General features: G+C 41.0%; 1 protein-coding gene across 1 annotated transcript; it reads right to left on the reverse strand.

Annotated features, from left to right (window-relative positions):
• Positions 1 to 10,491: 10,491 nt before the first annotated feature.
• Positions 10,492 to 16,417, reverse strand: LOC137947723 (ABC transporter B family member 10-like). The gene is made up of 12 exons (XM_068793494.1): positions 16,145 to 16,417; positions 16,013 to 16,067; positions 15,737 to 15,912; positions 14,831 to 15,031; positions 14,486 to 14,745; positions 13,832 to 14,375; positions 13,363 to 13,748; positions 12,470 to 12,867; positions 12,153 to 12,394; positions 11,727 to 11,974; positions 11,219 to 11,631; positions 10,492 to 11,113 (listed from the first exon to the last, which is right to left on the reverse strand). The coding sequence occupies exons 1-12, from the start codon at positions 16,415 to 16,417 to the stop codon at positions 10,554 to 10,556; spliced, it is 3,756 nt and encodes a 1,251-aa protein (XP_068649595.1). The 3' UTR covers positions 10,492 to 10,553.
• Positions 16,418 to 16,650: the final 233 nt, after the last annotated feature.

Genomic DNA, 16,650 nt, shown 5'->3' on the forward strand with positions numbered 1-16,650 from the left:
ATAGTGGGTTGAAGACATAAATAGGCACTTGAGTGGTAGAATACCCAAGAAAAACACGAGGAGAGAAACATAGAGAGAGTTTGTGGGAAGAGTATGACCTGCCGTGGATAACAGAGACAACCAAAACTACAAAGTTTAAAGTAGTTAGGAGGTGTACCAAAACGTTTGGCACATGGTGAAGGAAGATTAAGTGTGGGAGTAGGTAGAGTGTCGATGAGATAGACAACAACGGAAAAAGTATATGACCAGTAAGATAGAGGTATGGAGGCATGATAAAGAAGAGACAGACATGTTTCGACAATATGACGATGTTCAAGTGTTTTGAAATACCCATTGTGTTCAAGTGTATGTGGAGGGGACGTGAGATGAGAGATGTCATTGGTTTCTAGAAAAGAGTACATTGCTTCATATCCACCCAACAACTCCCCACTGGTATTTCTTGGGGTTGGAGGTACATCACAAACCCACTGGTATTTTCTTAAACCAGGATAAGTATATTTAAGATCTTATTACACTCACTGGGTGGGAGGAGACATCTTCGATGGCTACCCCTATGGAGGTCAATGTCAAATATAGAAAAGATGAAGGGACTCTCCTACTCTCTATTGCCGTCTAGTTGGGAGTCTTATATATTTGACCACTACTCATCCGGACATCTCCTATGCATTTCATCAGGTCAGTCAGTTTATGTCATCTCCTCGGCTCCTTCATCTTGTGGCAGTTCGGCGTATCATCCACTATCTGAGCGGGTCCTCTACTCGTGGATTATTCTTTCCTACTAGCTCAATGCTTCGACTAGTTGCATACAGTGATGCTGATTGGGCAGGGTGCCCTGATACCTGTCGCTCTACTTCAGGCTAGTGTATGTTTTTAGGGGATGCACTGATTTCTTGGAAATGTAAGAAATAAGACCGGGTGTCCAAGTCATCTACCGAAGCCGAGTATCGCGCCATGCCTACTGCGTGCTCTGAATTTATTTGGCTCCACGATCTTCTTGTTGAGCTCCAGTTTCCTCAGACCTCCCCTACACCACTTCATGCGGATAATATGAGTGCTAATCAGATTGCGGCCAATCCTATTTTCCTTGAGCGCACCAAGCACATTGAGGTTAATTGTCACTCTATCCGCGACACATTGGTGCACTGGGTAATATCTCTTCCGTGCATCTCTTCGGATCTTCAAGTGGTTGTTGTCTTCACCAAAGCATTGTCTCAACCATGGCATAATTTTCTGGTTGGCAAATTGTTGTTGGTTGACTCACCAACATCAATTTGAGGGGGATTGTTATGATATCTTGCATTGTAATTTAGATAGAATTTCTAATTATAATTGTTGTACAATTTGGATTATGTAAATAGGGTATTTAGAGTAGGCATTGTATTGGGCCCAGGGGCCAGTTTGTAATAACCTCCTAAACCTAAGCTTAAATAGCTAATGAAGAGAGAGGAAGTCAAGAGAGCATTTTTTGAGACTGTTCGTCTTCTCTAGTGCTGTCCTCTTCGCCGAGAGCCCATAGAGCACAACGATCTCCGTCTAGACTGTTCCATCAGTCCCGTGAGCTGGTGGTGGTTCCGTCCACCGCCATAAGAGTTGAGAGCTCTCGTTATACTGTCAGCCTCTGTCCGACGAACGTCTTCTTCGCTCCCGAGAAACCAGATCGTGAACTCAGGCCGTCGCTATTCTGTGGTCTTGCTTCACCGTCAGGAATACTTCTTGACAATCTGATGGTTGAGTGTGGTTAGGTGTTGGAGTGGGGTTTGGTGTTGGAGAGGGATTAGGTGTGAGGTCATGAACGGAGCTTGTAGAGGGTGCAAGGATTGAAGTTGTCGTGGATGGTAGCCAAAAGTAGGGACACATTTCAACACTAGTGGGAGGGTGAGACTTAAGTGAAGTGAAGGGGAAGATAGACTCAACGAATTTAACATGATGTGACGCATAGAGACGAGAGATAGTGGGTTGAAGACATAAATAGGCACTTGAGTGGTAGAATACCCAAGAAAAACACGAGGAGAGAAACATAGAGAGAGTTAGTGGGAAGAGTATGACCTACCGTGGATAACAGAGACAACCAAAACTACAAAGTTTAAAGTAGTTAGGAGGTGTACCAAAATGTTTGGCACATGGTGAAGGAAGATTAAGTGTGGGAGTAGGTAGATGGTCGATGAGATAGACAACAACGGAAAAATTATATGACCAGTAAGATAGAGGTATGGAGGCATGATAAAGAAGAGACAGACATGTTTCGACAATATGACGATGTTCAAGTGTTTTGAAATACCCATTGTGTTCAAGTGTATGTGGAGGGGACGTGAGATGAGAGATGTCATTGGTTTCTAGAAAAGAGTACATTGCTTCATATCCACCCAACAACTCCCCACACCTCCTCCCCCCCCCCCCCCCCCCCCCTGTTATCATAATAGAGTGTCTTAATCCATTTACCAAAGAAGTTTTCAATAAGAAAATTTAAAGAAGATAATTATATCAAACACATGTGATTATCTTTTGAGATGGTAAAACTAGATATACTTCGTAAAGTGATCCACAAAAATAACAACTTTTTAAATCATCAATAATATAAATAGGAGAGTCTTGACATCTGAGAATATAATGTAATGAGGGGAGAAAGAGACAAGGGTGGAGTGGGGGAGTGATAATTTGAGACTTTTTTGTATTGACAAGAATTGCAAGTAAAATTAAGATTTAGAGGGTGCGATAAATCTAGCTGATGGACATGATGTGCCTGAGAATTATAGAATATAGATGACCTAAGCGATGATGTTACACAGACGGAGTGATCTTGACACTAGAGAAAGTGATTATTGGCTAAGACTGGACAGAGGATGATGACCATTCATACACACCATCCATAGCTCAACCCTGGAAAAGTGTTGCCCTCGTGCAAATATCCTTCACATGAAAAGAAGTAGGTAAGAATTCAAGTATTGTTAGATGTACAAAACTGAGAAATAAGATTCTTTTGCATGGTAGCAACACAAAAAATATTATTTAAGGACAATTGGTGTGATAGTGTAGAGAGAGATTTGCACCAATCATAATATCGTCAGTGTTGTCATAAGGAGTGTGAAGTAAGAGATTAGTTAAGTCAATGGTAACATGGTGTGATGCTCCACTATCCATAAGCCAAGTAGAACCAGTAGGAGAGTTGGCGGTTGCAAGATGTGTTCACGATTGCTATGATGTTGAAGAGCGAGGTGGCTAGTGAGGAGATTGGTGAGGAACCTAGGCCGGTGGCGGGAGTGGTTGCATCTAATGAAAAGACATGACATTGTGGAACTATGTCCTGTTCACGGCACCGTTGAAAATATCTGAGGTAGGGTTGAGGCTGAGATCAACCATCCGTAGTGACGGTGTTGGGGAGACCTAAGGCAAGAGCTAGTTGTGGGCAATAGGAGGACACCCCATGTTGTCAGTTATTACAATTACCTATCTTTCCAGAAATGGAGCGAGAACTAGTGGGATTTGCAAAAGCTGGAAGTGGAGAGGAGTGAACTTGATGGACACGTAGCGAGAGTTCCTTGTTGATGAGTTTTTCAAGCAGTTCTTTAAAGGAAATCGGCATGTCTCAACCATTGATAATATCAACAAGTGGTTTGTAATCATCATCGAGTCCATTCAATTGTTTTTCAGTTAAATCCTCTACATCCATAGGTTTTCTCTAAGGGGCACAAGTTCATTAGCTCAAGTTTTAATAAATTGCATATACTCAGAAATTGTTTGAGATCCTTTAGTGGCTTGTTTGAATTGTTCTTTGATTTGCTTGATGTGACCGCGTGAAGACCGGGCATAAGTGTTGGTCAGAGTATTTCAGGCTTCATGAAAGGTCCTTGATTGGGTGATAAGCGGAATGAGAGATGGAATGAGAGAGCCGGCTAGATCACCAAAGATCAGGTTGTCCTAACAAAGTCATGTATGGTATTCGGGATTGAGAGTGGTGAGATTATTAACTATCTTTGTGACTAAGGGCACAAGATAAAACTATCAACAAACTTGTAGAGATCATAACCAATAAGAACATCATCCATATGAAGTTTTCAGCAAAGATAATTGGTGGATACAAGTTTGACATAATTGTGGATGTTGAGCACCATAACAGGCTTGATTGGGTCATGGGCATTGAGAATTGTAGTTGGAGTCTCTTAAGGAGCTATGGGGACAAAGTCAGACGTTTCTTTTTTCTTTTCTTTTTTTCGCTCGTACGAAGTTTGCACGTGTGAGCTCACACACGCGCTAAAGAAACTCGCAGTGGGAAATAATTTGACGCCTGAACTTAGGTCGCTCTCGGGGTTCTGCTGAAACGACACGGGGGGAAGGTATTCCGGCGGCCCTGGCTAGAATGCTGGGAGTAGTTGGTGCTGTTGTCGTTGGAGCGAACGGCGGTGACAGGTAGCAGGTATGGCGTGTAAGCCTTAAACATGAATTTCTAGTAACTACATGAAATTCATTCTAAATTAAACGAAAGATAAATCGTACCTCCTTCCATACGCTTCAAATTCCTTCTCTCTGTTTTTTGTTCGTGTTTGGCGCTTCCAATCTCTGATTACTCACGGCGATGGCTCAACTAAAGGGGCTTGAGTGACGAGACAGGGGATTGAAAAACACATATTAACTGAAGCCAACCTCCCATCAAGGTTATTCATAGCTTCGTGTTACCGAGGGAGTTGCAACTGCCAGAAATTTGAGACCACGTTAATGAGAAAACCGTTTCTCATAAAAACGGTTAACATTCTCCCACTTGGTCCAAACTTCTAATATAATATTAAACCCATCGATAATCTGAATTTAAGTAATAAATACATGAATCATGGCGATAGGTCTTCTAATGACGAGTATTATCTTCCATGTATTACAATGTATGTATTACTTATACTTTATGAATAAACCCTATGTTTACTCTTGGTCCTGCACAGATGAATTTTCTCAAAATTTAAAGTGCACATAAATATGAGAAAAAAAATCACATTAATTAAGAATTTCACTGAAATAACATTATTCATACAATGAAAAAATTTACATAATGGAACCAAGTCCCATATTCACAACATGATCCTTGAATTTAAACGGTGGCATGCCCTTAGTCAAAGGATCTGCGATCATTAAGTCAGTGCTAACGTGCTCAATGACCACTTTCTTTTCTTTAACACGTTCTTGTATGGCGAAATACTTTATGTCGATGTGTTTACTTCGACTTCCACTTTTGTTGTTCTTGGCCATAAAAACAGCAGCTGAATTATCACAATATATTCTTAATGGCCTAGAGATAGAATTCATAATTCTAAGTTTCATTTATGGGCTACTAATGCCAAAATAATGCGCAAGGAATCTTTCTTAGATACAGGAGAAAAAGTTTCCTTGTAATCGATTCCTTATTTCTGAGTGAATCCCTTAGCAACGAGTCTTGACTTGTATCGCTCAATGTTACCTAATGAGTCTTTCTTTGTTTTAAAGACCCATTTACATCCAATGACTTTAAATCCACAAGGCAACTCAACAAGATCCCAGACGGCATTACTCTTCATAGAATTCATCACCATAATTCTGATTCTTTACAACTCATGGCTTCTGAAAAATACATGGGATCATTTGCGGTTCCAATGTCAGATTCTTGCATATACACAATATAATCATCAGGAATTGTTGATCTCCTGAGTCTAGTAGATCTTCTTAATGTAGAACCATCATTTTCCTAAGAATTAAGTGGTTCAACTAGTTGTTCAAAAGTGTTTGGCAACTCTTGAAGAACTTGATCTACTGGAATGTTGTCAGCAATTTGTGGAACTTCAATGATTGGTTGTTCAACACCAGTTTGTACGTGAGGGGGTGTTGTGAACAATAACCAATCTATCACTTGAGGTGGAAGGTTGAGATTCTGAATAATCCTTCTCAAAAACTATGTTCCGAGTTGGATTCCTCCCACTAATCAAGTCATTTTCAAGAAATTTTGCATTTCTTGATTCCACTATCCTAGTGTTGTGAGATGGACAATAAAATCTGTAACCTTTAGACCTTTCAGCATATCCAATGAAATACCCACTAATGGATGGTCCTTGGGTCCAACTTCTTCTCTTGTGAATTATAAATTCTCACTTCAGACGGGCATCCCCAAACGCGCATATGTCGCAAACTCGGTTTCCAACCTTTCCATAATTCAAATGGCGTTTTTGGAATAACCTTGGTTGGAACTCGGTTTAATATATACACTGCCGTCTTAAGTGCTTCAGGCCACAAGGATCTAGGAAGATTGGAGTTGCTAATCATACTCCGCACCATGCCTAATAATGTTCGATTTCTTCTTTCTGCTACACCATTTTGGTCCGGACAACCAGGCATGGTATATTGGACAACAATCCCATGTTCCCGAAGAAACTTTGCAAATGGCCCTGGTGCTTGTCCATTCTCTGTGTATCTACCATAGTATTCTCCACCTCTATCTAATCTCACGATCTTAATTTGTTTACCGCATTGTGTCTCTACTTCAGCCTTAAAGATCTTAAAGGTGTCTAATGCTTCATTCTTGTTATAAAGCATGTAGAGATACATGTATCGTGAGGAATCATCTATAAAAGAGATAAAGTATTTCTGACCATGTGAGTCCATGTCTGGACTACATATATCAGTATGTATGATCTCTAATATGGTTGAACTCCTATTGGCACATTTCTTTGACTTGTTAGTCTGCTTTCCCTTAATGCAGTCTACACAAGTCTCAAAAATAAGTAAAATCCAGAGTATTAAGTACCCCTTCATTCACTAATCTTTTAATTCTATCTATGGAGATATGACCTAATCTCCGGTGCCATAATGTAGAGGAATCCTCATTAATAACACCTCTTTTATTACCAGTGTGAACATGCATTGAACCGTAAGTGGCATTGTTTTGCAAATTAATGCTATAAAGACCATCAGACAATGTACCATTCCCAACACAATCAGACTTATAATATAAACTGAAAGATGAGTCTGAAAAGTTAAAAGAATATCCATAAGGTGCAAGCCTTGAAACTGAAATCAAGTTTCTAGAGAAACTTGGAACATAAAAGGTCTTTTCTAATTTTAAAACAAAGCTACTACTTAAAGTTAAATAGCAAGTTCCTATAGCTTCCACATGTGAGCTCATCTGATCTCCTGAGAATATTTGATGCTCACTTCCCATTGGTTTCCTTAGGTTTTGCAAACTCTGCAAGGAATTCGAGATGTGGATTGTTGATCCAGAATCAATCCACCAAGTGTAATTATTGACATTAACCATATTAGATTCATAACAAACAAATGAGGTTGGTGTACCTTTGTCAGCAAGCCATTTCTGAAACTTGGCACATTCCTTCTTCATGTGTCCCTTCTTTTTACAGAAAAAAACACTTTGAATCTTTCTTAATACCAGCTTGGGGGGATATTTTACCCTTCCCTTTTTGTTTGGCTTGATACTTGCCCTTTCCATGTGTTGCCATCATGGCATTTTCTCCTTGTTCCATCACCAGTCTCCCTTCCTCTTGAACACACATGGTCAAAGTTCATTAACTGACCTTTTATCTTTATGTGTGTTGTACGAGATTTTGAAGGGTCCATATTGGTACGAAAGGGAATTCAGAATGTAATGCACCACAAAAGATTCTGACATATCATACTCAAGATTTTTTAATTGAGCCGCAATATCCCTCATTTACATGATGTGCTCACGCACACCTCTCATATTGGTGTGCTTTAGGGATGAGAACTTCATGATTAGGGTGTTTGCAAATGCCCTATCTGAAGTGACAAATTGAGCATCAATGGCTTTCAGCAAGTCTTTGACACTTTCATACTGTTCAACAGAACCACGAATACCAGCAGCAATTTTTGTCTTAATGAACATTACACTGAGGCGATTAGATCGCTCCCATCGTTCATAAAGTGTAATTGTAGCTGTAGTACTGGTATCAGTAATTATGGGTGGTTCGTCTTTCCTAATAGCATAATCTATGTCCATCCACCCTAAATGAAGAAGTATTCTCTCTTTCCAGACCTTATAGTTATCTCCCTTAAGATCAAGGATATCACAACGAAAATCAGAGAAATGTGCAGGTTGTACAACTGCATAAAATTACAAATTATATGCCGATGTTAAAATTGAGGCCTGAATAAAATATCATGCTTTACCAATGTAAATCATGCTTAAAAATCAAATCAACTGACATAAAAAAAACATTGCCTGTGGGCTAAATGTTTTTAATTCAAGTAGATTCAAGATTCTTTATGAGTAAACTTGATGATAAAACTATCAAATTATTTATGAATTCATAATTCCTGTGGGTAAATTATGAATAATTTGATATTTTATCCTAATTAATATACTCAAATATAATAAAAAATTCTTGTGGGATAAAATTTATTATATTAAGTATAATTAATTACAATTAATTTCTAATTTTTTCTTTATGATAAAACTACAAATTATTTATGAATTCATAATCCCTGTGGGTAAATTATGAATAACTTGATATTTTATCCTAACTAATAAACTCAAATATAATAAAAATTCTTGTGGGATAAAATTTATTATATCAAATAAAATTAGTTACAATTAATGTCTAATATTCTTTATGTGATCTTAATCATAATATATAATTTTTATTAAGTTAAAGATGTTGTGGCTACTCTCTAATTAATAAAAATTATATGGATCACTAGACATTAAATCTCATAAATATATGAGAATAGCATGAATTGCAAAATTGTAACTTACACTAACATGTTATCATTATGCACCAAATATGCTCATAAGATATGCACAATTAAAAACTATAATATTGTGCATAACTTTAATTTCATGCATTTACATATATCCCAAAAATTGCATAAAAAACTGTAACAGGAAATAAATCTAAACATTCCTATATACTAAACAACAAACGACCAGTGGCCTAATGGTCACTGGCACAAGTAATTTTCCCATCGCACGCGGGTTCGAATCCCGCCGGCGCAAAACTAATTTAAGCACCGAGTCGGCTCGGCCCAGGAACGGTGAGCCAACTCAACTCGTCCGAGTCGACTCGACTTTTTTTTTTTTTTTTCTTCTTCGAGTCAACCTGACCTGAGTCACGGTTGCCGAGTTGGAACGGAGAGTCGCAGAAAACTCGTCCCAAGCCAACTCGATGGTATTTACAAAACAACCATATGAATTTAATCAAATGTTTCTGCGCGCTGGAGGTCGTCTTCAACCTCCAGCCGCGCGCGGAAGAAAAATTCGTCGGCGTTCCGCCGGCGTTCTTTCAATTCGTCGATGCCGGAAAACATGTCGGAATTGTCGCCAGCGTTAGCGCTGCGTCTCCGACACTCTCAGGCGTCACGAGACAACCGCCTCCGTCGGCGTTCTGTAAATTGTCGGCGCCAGCAACAGTGTGGAATGGTCGCCGGTGTCGGCATCATGCTCGACACTGGCTGTCGCCGATGCCAGAGCCCCGGCGTCTGCAAGCAGCGAGCACAGAATTGGTTTTTTTTTTAAAAAAAAAAAAAAAAACATAGTCTTTGGTTCCTTGAAGCTACCCCATGACTTTCTTTGCAGCTCTCCAGTGGTCTAACCCGGGATTGCTCTGATACCAACTATAAGCCTTAAACATGAATTTCTAATAACTACATGAAATTCATTCTAAATTAAATGGAAGATAAATCGTACCTCCTTCCATACGCTCAAATTCCTTCTCTCTGTTTTCTGTTCGTGTTCGGCGCTTCCGATCTCTGATTACTCACGGCGATGGCTCAACTGAAGGGGTTTGTGTGACGAGACAGGGGACTGAAAAACACATCTTAACCGAAGCCAACCTCCCATCAAGGTTATTCATGGCTTTGTGTTACCGAGGGAGTTGCAACTGCCAGAAATTTGAGACCACGTTAATGAGAAAATCGTTTCTCATAAAAACGGCTAACATGGCGACGATTGTGTAGAACAAAAACCGTAGGGATTTAGCGAGACGGAGAGGAGGGAAAGAAAAATACCAGGTACCGATGACGGCAACGGCAGCGGCGAGGAAGGTTTGCGATGATGGCAATGACGGCCCTCAGTGGCGCAGCTCTAGTGATGGCAGAGAGGAGGTGATACAGTTCGTTGAAAGACGATGGAAGCGTTATAGAAGGACAGAGGGCTGCGGCTCTGGTCCTTCAGCGATGGTCACTTTTGATGGCAGTGAGTCACTATTGATGGTGGTGAGTCACTTTTGATAGCGGTGATTCAGAGATGGGATAGCGAGAAAAAGAAGGAAAATCGAGAGTTGTAGAGAGGGAAGGACTGAGAGCTCTGTTTCTTCAGCGACGGGAAGGAGGATTCGGAAGCTCTGATACCATATCAGATTGGAAGGTAAATTAATTCTGCCGAACTTTCATTGATCAGGTATGCATTATTTATAGAGTTATGATACAGTTTGTAGATTTTACAACTTTTTACAATTTGAGTCTGTCTCAATAACTCACAGTTTGAGTTTTACTCTGTTTCAATCTCCTTGTATCACCACCTTCATCTTCCTCCACAAAACTAAACAATTAGACACACTCATCTTTTATTATCATCCCAGCTGCGTTTCTTGCTGTTGTTGTTGCTGCAGATTAACCAATTTATAGTATGCGCTATCTTGGTTTGCTACCAATGTCGAGTGGTTTCCCTGCTCTATTATCTTCCCATCTTGCAATACTGAAATAAGATCTGCATCCTGGATTGTAGACAAGCGGTGAGCAACCACAACTGTCGTGCGACTCTTCATGAGACGATCCAGTGCTTGTTGAACCAGGCGTTCAGACTCAACATCCAGTGCACTTGTGGCTTCATCCAGTAGTAGTATTGCTGGGTTCTTAAGAACTGCTCTGGCGATGGCTACCCGTTGTTTCTGCCCCCCGGAAAGTTGAACCCCTTTCTCGCCCACCATGGTCGAGTACCCCTTCGGAAGAGCGCTGATGAATGAGTGCAAATTGGCCAGCTTTGCTGCTTCAATGACCTCCACTTCACTAGCTCCATCCTTCCCATACAGTATATTGTCGTAGATGGTGGTACCGAATAATGCTGGCTCTTGCTGGACCAGTCCAATGTGTCTGCGAAGGGATTTGGGCTTCAGCTTCCTGATGTCCTTACCTGTTTGAGCATGAAAAATGGATGAGAATGACTTGAGCGATCAATTTTTAGCTAAATGCTTCTCCTTGATTAATTGCCACTGCTGTGGCCTGTGTGAAAACCTACCATCTATGGACACCTTGCCGGCGATTGGGTCATAGAACCTCACAATTAGAGCGAGAACGGAACTTTTTCCGGATCCGCTTGAACCCACCAAGGCCATGCTTTCTCCGGCGCATAGCTTCAGATTGAAGTCCATGAATATTATCGCGTCTGGTCTTGAAGGGTAACTGAATCTGACACCGCGCAGCTCTATAGTCCCCTCGATTCTGTTGATCTCCTCTCCAACATCTCCAGCTACTTCCGTCTTCCTGTCCAACACTTCAAAAACAGATGCAGCCATCTGATTGCCCTTAACTAGGTCAGGGGCCATGGCCAGTGTTTCTCCCATACCTATTGCCGTCACAATCAAGACCATGAAGGTTTTCATGACTGACTTGAAACTTGCGAGCTCCTTACCCATCAAAACCGAACCATACCTGAGATACGAATGGCAGTTCTGATTAATTCCTTTTTAACTGTTTTTTGTTGTTTATTTCTGGCATTGGTGAAACCTACAGTGGATAGAAGATACCATAAGGCGAGTCCATAAGAACAGAAGAGGCAGCACTGCGAAATGCCAAAGAAGACACCGGCTATCTGACCACGTCGGAATGATCTCTTCGATGGTGCTTTCAGCTCTTGCATGTAGAGGTCCATGACCTTATCTTCAGAGCAGAAGGCAGCCACTGTTCGAATATTGCTTACTGCTTCACCAGCAATCATGTTAGCTTTCAGGTAGGACTTGCTCAAGTTGCCTCCGTAGCCTTGCAGGAAGAGTTTCTGTTGCAACAAAGTGAAGAAACTTCAAAAAAAAAAAAAAAAAATCAAATGACAGTTACTTGCAACTATGTTCATCTCTTCCAAAGATGATTTATCGCAGCTCAATTTCTAGTTAGATCTACAGAAATGGAAATTCGTATGTAGAACCATCATTTTCCTAGTTAAGAAATAAAGGCACCTCGCTGATATGTCCACTGACAAGTAATGGGTAGGTCGCCAGGATAACAAGAGTGATTCGCCAGTTCAAGATGAAGGCAATAACGAAAGAAGTTATAGCCATTGAAAAATTCTGCAACAGAATGGTCGAACGATCCACCACAATGGTTCTCAGCAGAGTGGCATCAGCTACAAGACGAGACGATAGCATTGAGCTGGTATTGCTAGGCTCATCGAAGAACCCAATCTCGTTTCTTAGAATTGCTGCAACCAAGAGACGTGAATAAGGAGCAGGCTGAAATTCCCCAAGTTACCATTTGAATCGCTAAAGCTTAATACCTCTAAACATCATTTCTCGAACACGAAGAGTAAGCCGCTCGCCCATGATTCCGAAGCAGTAGTGTTCCATCGCATGAAAGAATACAGTAATGGCTGCACCACCACAGAACAGGAGCGCAATCTTCTTGACTTCTCTCTGTGTCGTCTCCCAGTCCATGTAGTATGAGATGAGAGCTTGAGACACTCCCAGAGCAAACAGCGGCATCTGAGCCCCTACTACAGAAGCACCCATCGTCCCAAAAACTCCAAAAATCCAATCAGGGGCCGCCATCGAAAATAACCTTCTCATTGACACCGGCTTCTGCTTTGCAGTCTCTACTTCAACAGAGTCTCTGTCTGAACGGAAGCTGCTTCCGATGCTCGCTGTTGTTATGGATGATTCTCCAGGGTATTTTATGCTGTCGAATTTGAAAAACACTCCTTATCTGTCAGTCTAAACTTTTCAATAGGTTTTTTTCCTAAATTGAAGAACAAAAAAATATTTTTAAGAATGTTATGAAGAAAGAAAGGCATGGGTTTAATAAAACCAGGTTTTAATAGATCACTTAAATCTTATATCTAAATTTTTGAAAAACTTCCTAAGCAATAATGTAATTTGAATGTGACTTGGGTTTCTAGTGTAAAGTGTCGGATTTGTGAAGTTGGATCTAATGTCTATCGCCGAAAGGAATATTTTTTAACATTTTCTTTCACCTGCTCTGATACCATGTTAAATTGGGTTTAAGGTTAATCGACTAATCAAGTTAAAATGTTTCTTTCCCACTAATAAAACCAATAGGTATTAATCCATACTCGACTATTCTTTAAGCAAGATTCAGGAATTAAAGGGGTGTGTGCATATATTTTCTATAAAAATAATAATTTGAACGGCCTAAATTGGCTCGAGTACTCACCTGGTAGGTCCTCCAATGGTGTGGCCATTAGAGACCAGGTGTCTGTGTGAAGAAGATGCAGCTTCGTGCACTTGAGCAAGCAAAGCGTAGGCACTTTGTGGGTCAGACATGAGCTCTTCGTGGGTTCCAGTCTCAACAATCTTGCCTTCTTGGACTACAGCAATCACGTCTGCATTTCGGATTGTAGATAGCCTGTGCGCCACCACGACAGTCGTCCGGCCGACCATCACTTGATCGAGGGCCTCTTGGATGCTCTTCTCGGACTCAACATCCAGTGCGCTAGTGGCTTCATCGAGGAGGAGAATCGACGGGTTTTTCAGTATTGCTCTCGAGATTGCAATTCGCTGCTTTTGCCCACCTGATAACTGGACTCCTCTCTCTCCCACCTGTAAACCATCTGAAACAATTAAGACGCTTACTTGAACTCCTAGGATTGCAAGAACTACAGTTGATGTAGAGGGAAGAGCACCTGAGTCTCGTATTTGTCAGGAAGGTTTTTGATGAAGGTAATAGCTTCTGAAAGTTTCGCGGCTCTGGTGATCTCATCAATGGTGGCATCATCTTTTCCATACAGAATGTTTTCCCGAATGCTAGTAGCAAAGAGTGCGGGCTCTTGATTAACCAGACCAATTTGCTGTCTGAGCCACTTAAGCTCCAATCTTCTGATGTCAAATCCATCAAGCAAAATATCTCCAGACAGTGGCTCATAGAAACGCTCTATGAACGAAATTATAGTGCTTTTGCCAGACCCACTCCCTCCGACGAGAGCCACTATCTTCCCGGCTGGTATATCTAAGCAAAGCTTATCGAAGATCGTCACATCAGGTCGAGATGGATAGCTGAAGCAGACGTCCTTGAATTGAATGTTACCTTCCACTTTGTTCAGAGTTATCCCAGTCCTGGAACTCGTTGTGGTCTCTGTGGCTGCTCTCTCTATCATCTCAAAGATGGGGTACGCTGCTGCTGTAGCTCGGGCAAATGTGGAGAGGTTCGGTGCGGCCAACCCAAGTGACCTGAGAAAAATTCCCAGCCATTGATTTGTGAGCAATAAACCAGTTTGTCGAGGACTGGTTCAGAAGTTACAGTACGATCTAGAATAATTAATGAGGGAAATGAAACTCACAGGCCAGCGATGACTACATTCAACATGGTGGTGAATGATTCTCCACCATTGGCGATGTTCTTATGGACGATAATACTGGTGAACCAAACGAGCAGAGCCCAGGAAAGAAAGAGCACGCAGTGCATCGTCCCCAATCCCAAACCCTTGGCCAACCCCGCCTTCTTCCCATACTGGTATGTCTTTTGAAGTGCATTTCTGTAAGATCGTACCGCTTTTTCTTCTCCCACAAATGCTTGGACGGTACGCACATTTGCGATGACCTGAAACACTTCAAAACTGGAGAATCGTTCCACTACAGGCTACAGACAACTCGTGTCAAAGAACCAGAGAATTAGTTTTGTATACCTCTTCGGCGATCTCACCGGCCCTCTGGTAGGATTTCCGGACCCTGGCTATTAGCCCGGTGGCTATATAGGCGTAGATTCCGCCGGCTATAGCGATTAAAGGCACTATAGATAACGTGACCAAGCTAATCTGCCAAACACGGAGGAAGCCGATGGTGAATCCCACCAAGAACCGGCTTATGTAGTGTATGAAGTTCCCTACCTGCATCACCCATCTCATTACACTCTATTCCAGCATAATCTCTACACTTTTGACCTTACTGCTACTCTGGTTGATCCAGAACTACCCTGGCTCCTTACCCATTACGTGGTCAGTAGTTGTAAACGAACCCATTTCCCATTTCTGCCCATGAATCTCCTTCATCTTCTCCATATGATGGGAATGGATCGGTTTAACAGTACTCAATGAGGAATCCAATCGATTTACTGGACCAATCGATTGCGGAATCCAAACTCAATATACTAAGATTGATTTACTCAAATAAATTAGTGATTAAGGAGTGAAAATATTCTAATACACTAAGATTTACGATACTCTATATGTGATTTTGGAGGTACAAAATTCTGATTCCATTATCTTCTCTTATTGAAGTTGAGAAGAAATTATGTTTTTGTTATTTTCATCTCATTTATTTGTATCTTCATGAATTAACACAATTTTGTTATAATTTTTGTTTTTTTTTTAATCGAAAAAGAAGGTCGTATTGTTTTAAGCCATTTGCTAAAATTCTGGATATGCCCTGAAGGAGACACACAGTTCTTCCTACGTTCGTATCTGTAGAATGAAGAGGATTCAAAGTTATCAGATATCTACGGAGCAAGGAGCAGTCTAGCCTGCGTTTAAAAGAAAATTTCAATTTTTTTAGGGAGGATTTAAACTAAAAAAAATAGAAAATGAAGCTCTTACCTTCTCAGAGATTGCATCTTGAATGATCAAGACATCACTGGTGATGGCAGCGATAAACTCTCCAGTCGAAGCTTCCGTATCGAAAATCCGTATTTCCTGACTTAACATCGATCTCAAGTACGCGAGTCTCATCTTTGCGGCCTGTCTTTCGCCGGTGTGCATCCAACAAGCCACCTCTGTGATAATCATTACATACCCGTTCTCGTAAGTTACCAAAAGGAATGCTTCTCTTCAGCATATAAAACCGGAACACGAATCTGGAATTGAGAAACTCACCTGTCCATGACGAGAATAGGATAACCAGGCCGAGGTAAACGAAGTCCAGAGCGTACTGGAAGAAAAAAAGTGTCAGAAACAGAGCAGTGTCGGTTGGCTGCTTGATGACTAAACTTAGTGGAAACCAATCACCTTTGTCACTTCATGAGAAACAGAAGCAGGAAAGAGGTAAGCAACTCCGATGATGTTTATGAGTTTCCCAAAGAAAATGAGGAAAACGGGAATGGACGCGCCGTGAACACAAGCTCCCAACGACCCAATAAACATCAAGACGTAATCATAGAAATCCGCAAAGGCAAAGAGCTTTAAAAAGGGTATTCTCTTATTGGCTTCTTCTTCGTCGTCTTTGCTACTCTTCCTCTTGTCTTCCCCGTCACCGGCATATGCAGGTCCCTCGACGTTCATTTCTCGCCGGGAAATCTTACGAAGAGATCACCTGAACTGTCAGGAAGAAGAAGCAACGCAATTGGTATTGAGTGACAGAAAGAGAAAGACCGAAGTGTGTGTACACTGTCCAGTTGAACCCTTCAAAAGGAGAACTTTGAACCATGAAGCTAAGTAATTTAATAAAATATATACTAATAAATTTAGGTTTTTTTAGAGGGTTTTTATTTAAATTTTCTTGCTTTAAGGTACAG

The sequence above is a fragment of the Aristolochia californica genome, unplaced genomic scaffold, assembly GCF_029961685.1.
Source record: "Aristolochia californica isolate CCGP_79_NKW_82.1479 unplaced genomic scaffold, dmAriCali1.0.hap1 SCAF_13, whole genome shotgun sequence".
Classification (NCBI taxonomy): domain Eukaryota; kingdom Viridiplantae; phylum Streptophyta; class Magnoliopsida; order Piperales; family Aristolochiaceae; genus Aristolochia; species Aristolochia californica.